Below are 16,155 nucleotides of genomic sequence, written 5' to 3'. Positions count from 1 at the left end.
ATCTGTGGGCTGGTCTGACCACCAGGGAAGAATAGCATTTGGCCTTGGGGAGGGGTAACAGAGAATGTGTTTTAGGCTTTGGGGTTGGGGATGAAAAGCTCTATTATCTACTATGTGCCTCTCTTACTTTTTCTTTCTGAGATTTAGATTAGTTGGTTCATTGAAGAGTCTGGTTGAGGTGTCCTACTGTTGTGCTGCTCTCATTGGTTTCCTTTAAGTCTATTAGCAGTTTTAAGTATTGTTCTGGTTCCTCAGTAGTGTATATATATTTAGTGTGGATTATTCATGTTGTACATGTCACGTGGTCATTAAGAAATAACCTTTGCTATCTTTTACAAGTTTTTTTTTGGGGGGGGGCCCCACACCCGGTGGAACTCGGGATACTCCTGGCTTTGCACCTAGAAATCACTCCTGGCACTCTGGGGACCATATGTGATACCTGGGATCGAACCTGGGTCTGTCAGGGTCGGCAGTGTGCAAGGCAAACAGCCTGCTGCTGTGCTCACTCTCTGGCCCCTTTTACAAGCTTTTTGAGCTTGAAGTCTATGTCATTGGATTTTAGTATGGCCGCCCTGGCTTCTTTGAGATGATTGTATGCTTGAAGAATTGTTTTCAAACATTTTATTTGAATCTAAGTTTGCTCTTATTGTTCATTTGTGTTTCTTGCTGTCAGCAGAATATTGGGTTTGATTTTCTAATATATCCTACTACTGTATCTCTCTCTCTCTCTCTTTCTCTCTCTCTCTCCCTCTCCTCTTTCTGTCTCCTCTTTCTCTCCTCTCTCTTGATTTTGCCTGGTGGCGCTCAGGGGTTATTCTTGGCTCTGTGCTCAGAAATTGCCCCAGGAAGGCTTGGGGGACCATATGGGTTGCTGGGATCGAACCCAGGTTGGCTGCATGCAAGGCAAATGCCCTACTGCTGTGCTATCTCTCCAGGCCCCACACTCAATGGTAATCTCTGTCTAGTAGCTTCTCATTTCATAGCCATGCCACTGCTGCCCATGTGGCAAATTGTGTGGCCCTTCTGCAAGCCCTGGTGCTCAAGTCTGTGTTTTGCAAGCTTGGCTGTGCAAATGGGCCTGCACCCTTATCCAAGGCTCCACGCCCTGCTGCTGGCCCATTTCAGGGAGCTAACTCCTGGCTCTGACAATCCAGTTCCCAGTCCCCATTGTCACTGCTGGCTGTATGGTAGGTGGTAGCCTGCTTCTCTCTGCCCTGCTGCTGTTGCTGTATGGCCAAATCACGGGGCACACCTGCCTTTCTTAGCAGTGCCTTTTTTTGCACTCCTTCAGTGCAAATGTCCCCATCCAGTAAGCTCAGTCATTGCCCTGTTCCACAGTTTGTAGTTGGGTTGCAGGAGCAAGCCAGGGCATCGCTCAGTGCCAGGCTCCTGTCCCCAGAACATTGCCATGTATTGACTTCAGCACTGCCACTGTTGTTTGAGACTGCCATCACTGCCATATCTCCCCACTCCCCTGAGCAATCTCTATATTCTAGATCTAGAGAGAAAATCTAGAAAATCTGCTAGATTTTCAGACTGGTGCTAGAACCAGGTACTTTTAACCAGCTACTGCTTTGTCTCTAGGAGTCCGGTTGCCCGTTGCTGCGCTCGGGGTTTGGGGGGATTTCATGCTCGGGATCGCTTGTAGACAGCATCTTTTAGTCTCCAGGCTCCTCCATGCTGTGGCTGTGCTCAGGAATTATTCCTGGCCCTGCACTCAGGCTCGGGGAGCTGACCACATGGAATGCCGGGAGATTGAACCCAGGTCTGCCGCTTGCAAGGCAAATGCCCTACCCATTGTACTATTGCTCCAGCTCTTGCTTTTTTTTTAAAGCCTCCAATCTTCAATCTTTGAAGAAAACCCACACTTGATTCCTAACTTAAATTTGTATGATATAATACAATTGAAGTGGTAGTGAAATTCTGCCATATTATTTCTCATTCTATTAAATTACCAATTACCTTGTTTTGAAGATTGGCTTAAAGATTCTAGCCTCTTTTATCATGCCCCTCTATGATTTGTTGCCTTGTATTTTCTCTACACGAAGAGTAACTCGTTGTTTCATTAAAATAGTTTCTTGTTGTTTTGTTTTCCTTTTTTTTTTTTTTTTTTTGGTTTGCTTGTTTTTGGCTCACACCAGGAGGCACTCAGGGGCTACTCCTGCCTCTGCACTCAGAAATCGAGGGCCTGGAGAGATAGCACAGCAGTGTTTGCCTTGCAAGCAGCCGATCCAGGATCAAAGGTGGTTGGTTCGAATCCCGGTGTCCCATATGGTCCCCTGTGCCTGCCAGGAGCTATTTCTGAGCCGACAGCCAGGAGTAACCCCTGAGCAACGCCGGGTGTGACCCAAAAACCAAAAAAAAAAAAAAGAAAAAAAGAAATCGAACCTGGCAGGCACAGGGGACCATATGGTTTGCCAGGATCCTAACCACCATCCATCCTGGGTCAGCAGCTTGCAAGGCAAATGCCCTACAGCTGTGCTATCTCTCCAGCCCCTAAAATGGGTTTTATTGTAGGGGAATAGGCTTCTTCTGTATAGGCAAAATTTCTTATTCCCATTTGGTTTGCATCATTTGAAGAGGGCACTTTAATGTGTCAAGAGATTTCTTGATTTGTGCATCTGTTTTTTTAGATTCGTTCCTAGGAGTCACACCTGACCCTTCTTAGGGATCACTTCTGGTGGTACTCACGGTATTTTTCATGATTCCCTGGGGATCATAAACTGGTGCCAGGGATTGAACAGGGCATCCATATGTAAGAAAATTGCCAAAATTCCTGAATTATTTTTCTGGTCCTTCCTAAAGATTTTAAACTTCAGTTTAAAACAATGGTACCTTTGGGAGAGGGGCAGAGAGATAGTAAAATGACTAAGTTAAGCATGTAGCCAGCCTGGATTCAATTCTTGGTACCCCATATGTCACTTGAGCCCACCAGGAGTGACTCCAGAGTGTCCTGAGCACCTCTGGGGTTGGCCCTAAAACCAACTCAGTACCATTATTTAGAATCAGGGTCTTGCTCAGTGATGGGGTGTTTGTTTTGCATATGTGAGACTCTGGGTTTGATTCTTGCACTCACGCACATGTATACACTCGCACGCGCACACACACACATCTCCCAGACCCCATTATTTTTATAGGTAACATAATTATAGCCCCCTAAGTAAGATAAAATTAGTTCTTTTCAGAAATCTTCAAGTGATCGCAGTTTGAATGTGCAAAGCTTCATTTGCATTTTTGTTGCTGTAAAATAGAAAAATAAATTATGTTCTTAAGTAAATTTCTTGTTCTGAACCAAAAAACTCATATAGGACTCTTTCTTACTGTTAGGTGTAAGGATTTCTCTCAGTGTTACTGGAATTCATATTGGATGCTGCCCTCTGATGTTTGTGGAATGAACTGCTTTTGGGAAGCGGCTTTTAGGTAGGCACTTAATATTTTATTGGTAGCTAGATCAGTGTAGGTAAGAGTAGATAGTAGATAATGTGTTTTTGACTATATTAGGATGCAGAAATGTTTCTTTTTTTTGCAGTTTGATATTATACAAATGGATAACTTATTTTCTACTTGGAATTACTATTTTTTCCTATGTTGTAGTAGTTACCACTAATTTTTAGTGTTGCATGTAATTTTTCAATGCTATTAAGATAAAAATATTAAAACCAGGAGAATTTTTAAAATAATATTTTTATTCAAGCACCATGATTACAAACATGATTGTAGTCACGAAAAGAATACCCCTCTTCACCAGTGCAACCTTCCCGCCACAATGCCCCTATCTCCATCCTCCCCCACCCCTGCCTGTATTTGAGACAGGCATTCCACTTCTCTCACTTATTAACATTGTCATGGTAGTTGTTAGTGCAGTTATTTCTCTAACTGCACTTACTACTTCATATTGTGGGCCGATCCTTACAGCTCTCATCTCTATTGTCTCTGGGCATTATTGCAATAATGTCTCTTATTCTTAAAACGTATAGATGAATGAAACCATTCTGTATCCTATCTCTCTCCCTCTAATTTCACTCAGCATAATAAAAACTAGGAGAATTTATGATATAACTTTTAAATTAAAGGTAATAATAGAGAGTTAAATACAAAAGACCGGTGTTTTCTAACATTACAGACATATATACACTTGTCTAGCTTAACATTTGATATACTGGAAAAAATGTGGTTGGGTAGTTAGAGAAACTGTCAAAAATTAATTTGGTTATTAATAGACTGAATGTTGGGGAGAGAATGATAAGGATCAGTATTCTGTCACAAGGCAAATGACATGACTTATTTTTTGAAGTTTAAAGTTACTGAATAATAAGGCTGGAGACAAACAGGATTTAAAGCACATCACCGGGATTGATCTTTGAACACAGAGTTAGAATAAGCTCTAAGCAACTCCCAATGTGGTCCAAAAAATAAAACAAAAAGATAAAGAGGAAGAAGTAAAATCACGAATGGCAAACGATTTTTTTCCTTCTCTGGATAATGACGACACTGGATTGATTAGACCTTTCAATAGGGTCTGTTCCTATTTATACTTTATTAAAACAAATGCTATCAGTAGGAAAGCAGAGTAGTTTTTTGAGATAGTAGCAGGGTTGTATAAGGTAGTAACTTGAACTGCCTTCCCAAAAAATAGTTTTTTTGAGTTGTCCGTTTTACCTGTATCTTTTATTTTTATTAATTTCAGGTTTTTTAAACTTTATTTATTGATTAGTTCATTGATTGATTGATTGATTTCTGGGCAACACCCAGCATCACTCTGGGGTCACTTCTACCTCTGCCCTCAGAAATTGCCCTTGCAGGCTGGGCATCTAACCAAATCACTCCTGGGTTGGCCGTATGCAAGGCAAATGCTCTACTGCTGTACTATCTCCCTAGCCTCTCAGTGTTAATTCTCCGTACTCCATTCCCCAGACAGTGTTAGCTTCTAAAACCAGAATCTGAGTTGCATCGATATTGTATCATCCTTCTTGATCCTTCTTGAGACTTTTAGTTTCTGACAATTTTCATGCTGATCAACTTGAGAATGTAGTTTAGAGTGAAAAGTACAGCTGTAATGATGGGAGGAACAGGTGAGTACATTAGATAGGATCATCCTAAAACCTCAAGAATGACTTCATGATTATTAGAAAATATCAGGAATTTGTATTTTTAATCTGCATTCTCAACACATTGTACATTCCATGAACCAATAAGATAGAAACAGTTGAAGTCAAATATTTTAATTCTTTTTAGTTGTTATGGAAAAGATTTAGGGGATTAAAAATGATGTCAGTTCAGTTAGGAAGTACTCAGACTTTAAGAAACAAACCTTATTTTGGGTGGAAAGGGGTTTCCAAGCTTTGCTCAGGAGGCCTAGGGACCCATTGGCAATTCTTCTCCAATGGAACCTTTGGTTCATTGCGAGCATCCAGGGATATATAGATGTTCAAGGCATTGTGGTGTTGGGACTACCCTGGGCCACACTGATGGTGTTGGGGGCTTCCAGACCACACTTGGAAGGTTGGGGACCTTCAGGGTCTCACCAAATGATGCTTGGGGGAAGTACTTAGTGCCAGGAATCAAACCTTGGTAAGGTGCATGCCAGCTATGCTCCTTAACTGTTGTACTATCTCCTATCCCTCCCCCAAGTGAACCTTTATTATAACAAATTTACTCTTCAGCTTGTTTATAATTTGGAGAATTTGAGCTTCGCATCTTTCTTTTTTTGTAAAAGTTTGCTAACGAATATATAGGTAAACATTTTGCTATTTATAGCTTTTTACTTCTGGAATTTGGGTAGACCTATAAATGTATACTATAATTTATATGAACTAGACCTTTAACCTCCTAGAGTACTATAGTACTCCAGAGTGTACCCTAGGGAATTAGGAAAGCTGGTATTTGCCCCCACTCTAATCCTGGAGCCTCTCTTGATAAGTCCTTTTAGTTTAACTTTTCTAACTCATTATTTTTCTAAATCTCTAGGGTATTTCTCTTGGATAGATGCACAGTGTTATGAACACTGCTTGCTACAGTCTGAATTAGAGATTAAAAAGTTATACTTTTTTGTTATATTCTTTACATGTAACAGTATATTGCTGTTTTCTTTCTAATGTTGCATAAAAGCTGTTAAACTTAGTTTATCATTTAGATTTTAGGATTTCTTTATTATGACTTTATTTCTACATGGAAACAAGGCAGAATACCATACTGTTGCCATTCTCATTCTCCATTTCATATTTTACTTCCTCATTTTATTGGTTAGGCCACAGTAGCAATCTATCTGCCAACCTAATAAAGCGTCTTAGAAGTTCTTCTCTACCACCCACTTTAGGCCTCACATTTTATCTGGCACCACTTAACCCTTTTTCTTTCCCATTAAGACTGTCTCGGCATTTTGAATTTTGAGAGAAAAGTCTCCCATATGTTATTGTAAATTTAGTATTCAGCATCTGTCTAGTTGCTATCTTGAACTGGAAACTTTCCCAATGTGAAATTATTTCCTTAATTGTTCTTTAATTAGAAACTCTTCGGAGGGTTTATTTTCTCCCAATTATTTTGTTATACAGTGTATATAACAAATTAAAAAGGAAAATCACCCACAATCTATCACAATAGCTGTCATTGGTTATGTGCATATGCATTTAAGAAAATGTTCCTGCATCTGTTGTATTGTCCAGTTGACTGCATTCAGAATTATGACAGATTTTTCACATCTGTCTTTTCTGTTTTTGAAACAGAAACCAAGTGCAAAATTTCTTTAATGGTTACTTTCAACTGTTTTTTTTCTTCAAGCATTCTTTTCTCACTTTTTTTTCCCACAAAATACTAATTTAATTCCATATGACAATGCAAAGTAAAAGCCTTTACACCTGCTATGAATGTAAGTACCTACCATCAAACTTAACAATTTTGTTAAGGATATCTTTTACATCTGATCTCTGAATTGTCTGGCCTCTGATCATTCTTCTTTTGCCCATTGGACATTAACAACTACGACTTTCAGCCTTTCTAGACTGCGCTATTTGATTTCTCTGCTCCTACATACTAATGCTGTTTTGGACTGTTCTTTAACTCCCCTACTCCTTGATATTTGCAGATTAATCTCCTTAATTGATATTTCCAATCTACAGGTTTATTATTTTTTTTGTGGGTCACACCCGGCAGCGCCCAGGGGTTACTCCTGGCTCTATGCTCAGAAATCACCCCTGGCAGGCTCGGGAGACCATATGGGATGCCGGGATTTGAACCACCATCCTTCCGCATGCAAGGCAAATGCTTTACCTCCATGCTATCTCTCTGGCCCCCAGTATTTCCCTTCTTAAGTCAAGAATAAAAGTACTTCCAATTGTATCTGAAGCTACTACCACTTTCCTTCATTCCAGTATACCTAAGGTTGGGGTGGGGGAGAAGTATCCCCCTCTTTGCGAAAGAGTGATCTAGAATGTGTGTGTGTGTGTGTGTGTGTGTGTAAATATCTGTCAAACTTAATTTAAATTCTGTTAAAATGTTCAGAGGCTTAATAATAAAGTACTTAAGTTTGACTTAAGTATTTGAATATATTTATATAGGTGTGGTTTTTTTTTTTTTTTTTTTTTTTTGGTGTTTGGGCCACACCCAGTGACGCTCAAGGGTTTACTCCTGGTTATGCGCTCAGAAATGGCTCCTGGCTTGGGGGCCAATATGGAACGCCCAGGGATCGAACTGCAATCTGTTTTAGGCTAGCTAGCTTGCACAAGGCAGACGCCTTGTGGCTTGTGCCACTGCTCTGGCCCCTATTTATATAGTTTTTTTCTGTTTGATATTATTTATAGTGAGTTTCTATTTTCTGATCTCCTACAGTTGACATGCTAGTCTAAAATTTCTATTAGAAAACAGTTTTAGGAGTCGTAGAGATAGCACATTGATGTTTGTCTTGCAAGCAGCCGACCCAGGACCTAAGGGGGTTGGTTCGAATCCCGGTGTCCCATATGGTCCCCTGTGCCTGCCAGGAGCTATTTCTGAGCAGATAGCCAGGAGTAACCCCTGAGCGCTGCTTGGTTTGGCCCAAAAACAAAAACAAAAAAGAAAAGAAAAAAGAAAAGAAAACAGTTTTAGGGTTTATTCTTGGCTCTGCATTCGGGAATTACTTCTAGTGGTCCTCGGGGAACCATACGGATGCTGAATATCTTTCCTAGCTCAGCTGAGTGCAAAGTGTCCTATTCACTGTCCTATCTGTCCAGCCCTACAGATAAAGCATTTTAAAATATAAGTATAGCTGGGGCCAGAGAGATAGCATGGAGATAGGGTGTTTGCCTTGCATATAGAAGATGATGGTTCGAATCCCGGCTTATCCCTTATGGCCCCAAGAGCCTGCCAGGAGCAATTTCTGAGCGTAGAGCCAGGAGTAGCCCCTGAGCACTGCCAGGTGTGACCCAAAACCAAAAAAAAAAAAAAAATGTAACTATAGCTATAGTAACTTTGAATGGCAAATTTAAGATAAATGATGAAGCATTTATTCTTGTTATTTTAAATGTCAGTAATGACATTAGCATGTAAGCATGTTACCCTTTACTGAAACTGTTAGAAAAATGCAGTTTTGTTTTATTATCAGGTACGGTTTGAAAATACAGCCTATTGAGAGAATTCACCTAGCTGTAGTAGCCTGTGGTGAAAGACTGGAAGAAACTCTAACCATGTTGAAGTCAGCTCTTATATTCAGCCTCAGGCCTCTGCAGTTCCATATTTTTGCTGAGGATCAGCTACATGATAGTTTCAAAAAAGTGGTGAGTACAAAACTTAAAGTCAGGACTGCATAGTTTAATATATCATATTTTATAGATCGCTATTTTGTTTTCTTACTGATTAAACATGTATGTTCTGGGGATGGAGAGATAGTACGGAAGGTATGGCACTTACCTTAGATGTGGCTGACCCAGTTGGATACCCAGCATTGCATATGGTTCGCCAACTACCAGCAGGCATTATTCCTGAGCACAGAGCTTTTATTTTATTCACTGTATTTCAGGTTATTTTGATTGAGAAGTTCTATATTTTAATTGTGTTTACCCATCCATGGTTTGGGACTATATCAATCAGTATGTACAAACGTTTTTCCTTTTGGGGAATCAGAGAGATATTACAGATGTAAGGTGCTTGACTTGCATGTGGTTTGATCCTTAGCACCTCTTGTGATCGGTCTCATGAGACCATCTTGGAGTGATCCTGGAGCAGAGAGCCTGGTGTAAGCCCTGAACACTGCTGGGAATAAATCAAAAGTAAAATTTTTGTTTGTTTGTTTGTTTTTGGGTCACACCTGGTGACGCTGAGGGTTACTCCTGGCTTTGTGCTCAGAAATTACTCCTGGGAGGCTTGGGGACCATACTGGATGCCAGGAATCAAACCATCATCTGTCCTGGGTCAGCCACATGTAAGACAAATGCTTACTGCTGTCCTATCTCTCTGGTCCCACAAAAGTAAAATTTTTTTCTTTATGGCGCAACAGAATTTGCCTGTTTGGTGGTGGGATTGACAATGTGGAAATATATGCGTAATATAAGGGAGCTCTTTATTTTGGCTTTCTTTTAACTGCACTCAATTAGGCTATAATGTCAGAAAACTAACAAGAGGCTTTAAAAAGATAGATGTTTATTTCTTTCACACATAAAAATAGGCAGTCTTGGCAGTATGTTGCATCTCCAACATAGCTCCTTTAATATAACGTTGCACCTCATGGCCAAACAAGGAAACTGAAGACAGGGCCCTATGTATTCCAATCAACAAAAGGGGGAGGAATAAAAAATATATTTCTGCACTCAGAAATCGCTCCTGGCAAGCTTGGGAGACTATATGGAATGCCGAGAATCAAACCCAGGTCCATCTTGGGATGACTGTGTGCAAGGCAAATGCACTATCGCTGTGCTATCTCTCCAGCCCAAGCGAAGCAAATAATTTTATTGAAGGAAGTTTACTTAGTGAAGAATGAGACGATAGATAAATATTGAAGAGAAGCACACAGGTTTCTCCGGAATAAAAAAAGGCAAAATGACTTTATACAAATACACAATTTTGTTATTGTATATTTTTGTAGGTTATATACAATTTCTGCAAATTGTCTGACCTGGAGTTACCTGTACATGAAAACATTCTGGGTATTGTATTCCTCTCATGACCTTTAGATTCTCCTGTAGCTTCTCCTTTTCTGAGGGAGTCTGTCCAGTTTCTGCATCAGGATGTTGCTTCAGTGTCTGTAGTGTTGACTATTATGGTTTTAATATACATACTTACTTTATCGCCACCAAAGTATCTAAGACACTCCTAGGACACACTAAGGCACTTAGTGTCACTTCTGATCTTCTTTTTCATGCTTTCTTCCCATCCAATACTTCATAATCTCATTTCTGCAAACAGGTGTCAAGGGTTTGTCATCATTTAATAATCAGTTCCCTTAGAAGGCATTACGGTTTTTTTGAAAATTGCTTGTGGTTGAGGATATAGCTAAAACTGAAGAGAACTTATTTGCAGCCTGGCACCACTACTGGTATGGTCTCAACAATTCTAACATCAATAATAAAATAAAGCAGAATAAAAGTAATTTGAATAGTTATAATTTAAAAAGAGAATAGGGCCAGGACTGTAGTTAATGGTAAAGTATATGCTTGTATGTATGAAATATAGGTTCAATTCCCACCACTGGAAAAAAAAAACACAAAACTTAAATATTTGAATTTCATAAACTATTCAGTCTTTTTTTTTTTTTTTTTTTTTTTTTTGGTTTTTGGTTTTTGGGTCACACCCAGCAACACTCAGGGCTTTCTCCTGCCAAGCTCGGGGGGCCATATAGGATGCCAGGATTCAAACTACCGTCCTTCTGCATGTGAGGCAAGTGCCTTACCTCCATACTATCTCTCCGGCCCCAACTATTCAGTCTTTCATGCCATAGATTGCTTCTGCCTTTTAAAAAATTAGCTCAGCTGTTCTATTGAAGCAATATGATAGAAAAGGCAGTAAACTGAATTTTCAGCAATTGAGTATCTTGAAATATATTTAGGATAGTAAAGATTAAATACATTATCAATTTTGGATCTATTTTGATTGATATAGTGATTTTGAAAATTGGTACAGGGACCAGGAGAGAGGGGGGGACGGGGAGGGAGGGGGGAGGGGAGTGGGAGTGGGGAGAAGAGGAGAGGGGAGAGGGGAGAGAGGAGAGAGGAGAGAAGAGAGAAGAGAGTTAGTTAGTTGTGTGTTTGTGTGCAGGTGGTATGACTTACACCTGGCTCTGTACTCAGGCTTTATTCCTTGTGGGGCTTGGTGGACCAAATGTGGAAGCAGGAATCTAAGTGGTGTTGACTGACAATTAATAGTGCATTAACCCCTGTACTCTTTTTTTGTTTGTTTTTGGGCCACACCCAGTGGCACTCAGGTTATTCCTGCCTGCACTTAGAAATAACTCCTGGTAGGCTTGGGGGACCCTATTGGATATCAGGGGTCAAACTTGGGTTGGCTGCATGCAAGGCAAATACTTGATCTGTTGTGCTTCATTCTGGCCTCGATACTATTTTTAAAATTGGTTTCATATTGATGTGACAATGTACATAAATATTTTCTATTTAAATGATGGTAATGAAATCAGTATTTAATCTTTCTGGAATTTTTCTAGTTTGTGTTTTATTCTTATAACTTGCACTGTATCTCAGGACTTAATGGTGAGTTTGAATGAAAGCAGATGGTAAAAAAGAATTTGCTGACTGTTTTTAGTTGTAATTATAGTCAACATTCATGCATACTTCCTTAATTTTTATCTTTTGTGCAGTATAATTATATTTATACAGAGGAAATTAAAATAAAGCAATTCTAAACTGAGTTCCTATTTCTTAAAATGTTTTTCAGCTTGACAGTTGGTCATTTCTACAAATATTTAATTATTCATTATACCCCATAACATTTCCAAGTGAGAATGCAGCAGAATGGAAAAAACTCTTTAAACCATGTGCTTCCCAGAGATTGTTCTTGCCGGTAAGTTTTATTTCTCAGTGTTTTTGTGTCCTTTTGTTTTGAACATTAAAAAATGATTTATCATAGAACACATAAAAGCTTTCATAAAAATTTGTTGAACTGAGAAAATAGAAGTAACTTTTCTTGAAATGCTGTAAAGATATCTAGGAGATGTAGTTTTGTTTCCAGACTACTACAATAAAGTATTACAGTACAGTGAATCATGCAAAGATTTTGGTTTCTCAGTGCTCATAACGTTATAATTATCCTGTAATACTGTTACTGTTAAACTGATTTTCAACCACCAGTCTGCAAACATACATGCCTTTCAATACATTGTGTTACTCCTGCATTACGGAGTGGGACAGCACTGTTCTGACGAGGAGTCTAAATGGTTATTTCTATAAACCTTGTGAGTTTTTATTTTGGTGGGGGCCTAGTAGGGTCATACATATTAATATTCTGGAGCTACACCTGGCTCTGGGCTTGGGCAACAGTAGGTTTGGGATACCTGGTTCAGGGATTCAAACCAGGGTCAGGTTGTAACCACTTGTTAGGAAAGCACCTTAATCTTTAATTACCTCTCTGGCCTTCTATATGTATTGTTTTGCCAGTAGATAGCTCACCTGTCCACTATATGTCCTTGTCATATCCCATGTACCTTTTTTTTTAAATATATTTTTTATTTAAACACCTTGATTACGTACATGATTGTGTTGTTTGGGTTACAGTCATGTAAAGAACACTACCCATCACCAGTGCAACATTCCCATCACCAATGTCCCAAGTCTCCCTCCTCCCCACCCAACCCCCGCCTGTACTCTAAACAGGCTTTCTATTTCCTTCATACATTCTCATTATTAGGATAGTTCGAAATGTAGTTATTTCTCTAACTAAACTCATCCCTGTTTGTGGTGAACTTCTGAGGTGAGCTGTAACTTCCATCCCTTCTCTCTTCTGTGTCTGAAAATTATTATTGCAAGAATGTCTTTCATTTTTCTTAAAACCCATAGATGAGTGAGACCATTCTGCGTTTTTCTCTCTCTCTCTCTGACTTATTTCACTCAGCATAATAGATTCCATGTAGTACCTTTTTTTAAATATCTTTATTTAAGCATCATGATTACAAACATGTTTGTAGTTGGGTTTCAGTCATAAAAAGAATACCCTTCACCAGTGCAATCCCATGTACCTTTAAATGTACAGGTTTTAAAATTCTCTGTGCATATTGTTTGCTAATAATTCATTTTTATATATTGGAAATTAAGTTATTGTTTTTTGTAAAATATGAAACACTACCAAATGAGGACAAAAATATGAAATAGAAAAAGTTTTTAAAAATGTAAAATTTGATTAAAGAACAATGATTTACAAAAGTAATTGATAGTTTAAGTTTTAGGCATATAATATTGCAACAACAGTCTCAATACTTGTGTTAACTACCGTCACCAATAAAACCATACTCCATCATTCTCTCCTGTAGCCCCCTGCCTGCTATGAAAGTTTTATAGTTGTTGCTTAGATCTCATATTTTCAGTGTTGTTGAGTCTGTATTTTGAACGTATCCTACTCTCCCACATCACCAATGTAACCTAAGTCCTGACTCTTGTTCCTCCTTTACTTCCCTTTCTCATCTTCTTACCAATCTTGGTTATTTTTTTTCTCTCAGTCCTTTTCCTCCCTAGGTTCTAGAGTCAAAGGTGGTTTAGTGATCACCACTTTACTACATTACGTTTCCTCATCCATTTATTCTGTATACCACAGGTGAGTGACATCATTCTGTGTTTGTCTGTCTTCTGGCTAAGTGCTATCTTCCAATTCCAATCAGGTTGCCACATATTGCATGATTGCATCTTTCCTTACAACTATATATTATTTCATTATATAAATATATACACACATATCTGTATATTCATACACACACAAACCACACCTTCATGTTTTACTTATCTTTCATTCGATGTTTATGTTGATTTTAAATATTTAGCTATTTACAATACATATGTCCTTACAGTGAATGTTTTTCTGTCCTGAGTATAGATACCCAAATTACTTGGTTATATGACAGCTCAATTCTGAGCTTTTGAGATCTTTCCATATAATTTTTATAGGCGTTTGACCAGTAAACATTCCCACTAAGTGAATGAGAGTTACTTTTTTCACCACATCCCTTTCATCACAGATTATTCCCAGTATTTTTTCAAGTCTTCACTTTATTACTAAGTGATATCAAATATTAATGGAATTGATTTACTTTTCAATATTACTGTGAAATCATGTCCTCGAAAAGGAATCCTGAATATATACACACTAAAAAGAACATAGAGTCATCTAATATCTTCATGAGCCTGAAGACTTCCTTAGTTCTCAACTTCAACCCTTCAACTTCATTTGAGCTACTTAATTCCTTGAGCCCCATTGTTCTTTCAGTTTTGTGGGTGTTAATAGTGGAATTTTAGATCCCCAGTTATTTGAAAAATAATATATTAAATTGTTTGTACCACATGGTGCTTAATAACACATCTGTGTATCAGGTTATATCCATGCCATAAAGAATTATTTGAGTATGCCAAAAGAAATGCCAACTAGTTAGTTTAGTTGTATTAACTGACTTTTGAGGCCATTTACTGTCTGGGAAGTTTTATGTCCCCCTGCCTCTAAATAAAACATTTACTTAATGCTTTTTATGTAATGTTTTATCATGGGTGCATGAGCATCCTCACAGTTTTGGGTTTTGAAGGAAGGTGCATGTCCGTTCTGGCCAAGTTCTAACCAAGGAGTGTGCTAGTATGGTACCATAGATAGAACTGGATTTCTCCGTGTGCCTGGGACATGGTAATTTTTTTTTTTAATAAGATTGTTCACTTTGGTTTACAGTACTGTTATAGGGAGGGTTGATCTATAAAAAATTTATCATCTATCTGCACCTCATCCTGTTCCCTGTAGATAGGGAACCATAGACATTGCTTCCTCATTATGCCTATGGACAGACTCATCAGATGGCATGTTTCCTACTCAAAGCCATTTCTCATATTCTGTGATTTCATTGTCTTTGGATATTCGTTATTTTACCCCTGTGTCACACAAAATGAGATACAAAATTAAAAAAGCAACAATAAAATTAAAACAAATTTGCTAAGACTCAAAAAGTTTTAAACTTTACAAGGAAAAACAAGTCAATTGAAAGTAGTTATATTAATAAATGAGTGCTTCAAATATAGAAGAGAAAAGGATAAAGAAATATTTTGATACTTAAGAATGTGACAAACCCAGGGCCGGGCGGTGGCGCTGGAGGTAAGGTGCCTGCCTTGCCTGCGCTAGCCTAGGACGGACCGCGGTTCCATCCCCCGGCGTCCCATATGGTCCCCCAAGAAGCCAGGAGCAACTTCTGAGCGCATAGCCAGGAGTAACCCCTGAGCGTCACAGGGTGTGGCCCAAAAACCAAAAAAAAAGAATGTGACAAACCCAAGACAGACTGGAATCTTTGTTAAGCTTCTTTGTTAAACTTCTATGTTTAGAAGTACTTCAAGTTTGTTTCTACTGTAACATTTTGCTGTATGGCTACTGCCAAGGTCCATGTGTGGAATATATTCTGAAATTCTAATTGATTGTTTGCAACCTTCCAAAAACATTGCATTTAAATATTATATCCATTCATTTAAATATTGTATTATATCAACCATTGGCTATTTTTGAAGAAAATACAAATAAAACAGACAAGTCAAAAAGAAAAAGATAATAAATGATTATCTCCTTTAGGCATAATATTTTGTTGCTCTTGAATATCTAAAATATGAAAGGAAAATAGTTCTCTTGGTGAGAGATTAGTGAAAATTTGCTTCTCATGCCTCACAAAAAGGGGTTTTATCACTTGAATAACACCACTCAAAGAAAGATCATGAATTAAGATGGCATTAATGTTAAAGAGGTGATTACAAATCAAGATAAGTTTGATGAGTCAACAGTATGACTAAACCATACTGTTCTTTTTTACAAGGTGAGTATAGTGAAGATGAAGGCTTTAGGGAAGAATTTCTTCGTTGCATTGGCAGATCTTAGACTGCGGTAGATGTCTTAGAGTATATACAGTGCTGTATACATGGTTCTGCCTCCATGACTGGAGATTACTCAGGTGCAAAAAAGAAAACTGTGTTATTCAGAATTTTGTTCACTCACTGGGGGCATCTAGTATCTAAG

At 38.5% G+C, this 16,155-nt stretch overlaps 1 protein-coding gene across 2 annotated transcripts in view; it reads left to right on the top strand.

Moving 5' to 3' along the window:
• GXYLT1 (glucoside xylosyltransferase 1) overlaps positions 1–16,155 on the top strand; it is a 39,608-nt gene that overhangs the window by 12,842 nt on the left and 10,611 nt on the right. Inside the window, exons 3-5 of one of the 2 annotated variants that reach the window (XM_049783828.1) lie at positions 3,328–3,420; positions 8,576–8,747; positions 11,854–11,979. In XM_049783828.1, coding sequence (XP_049639785.1) covers positions 3,328–3,420; positions 8,576–8,747; positions 11,854–11,979 — 391 coding nt within the window. The remainder of the gene's footprint in view (positions 1–3,327; positions 3,421–8,575; positions 8,748–11,853; positions 11,980–16,155) is intronic. The other variant, XM_049783829.1, reaches the window with a different exon arrangement.

Source organism: Suncus etruscus, chromosome 11, assembly GCF_024139225.1.
Source record: "Suncus etruscus isolate mSunEtr1 chromosome 11, mSunEtr1.pri.cur, whole genome shotgun sequence".
Taxonomy (NCBI): Eukaryota; Metazoa; Chordata; class Mammalia; order Eulipotyphla; family Soricidae; genus Suncus; species Suncus etruscus.
Note: the sequence above shows the minus strand (reverse complement) of the source record. Positions and strands in the feature narration are given on the sequence as shown.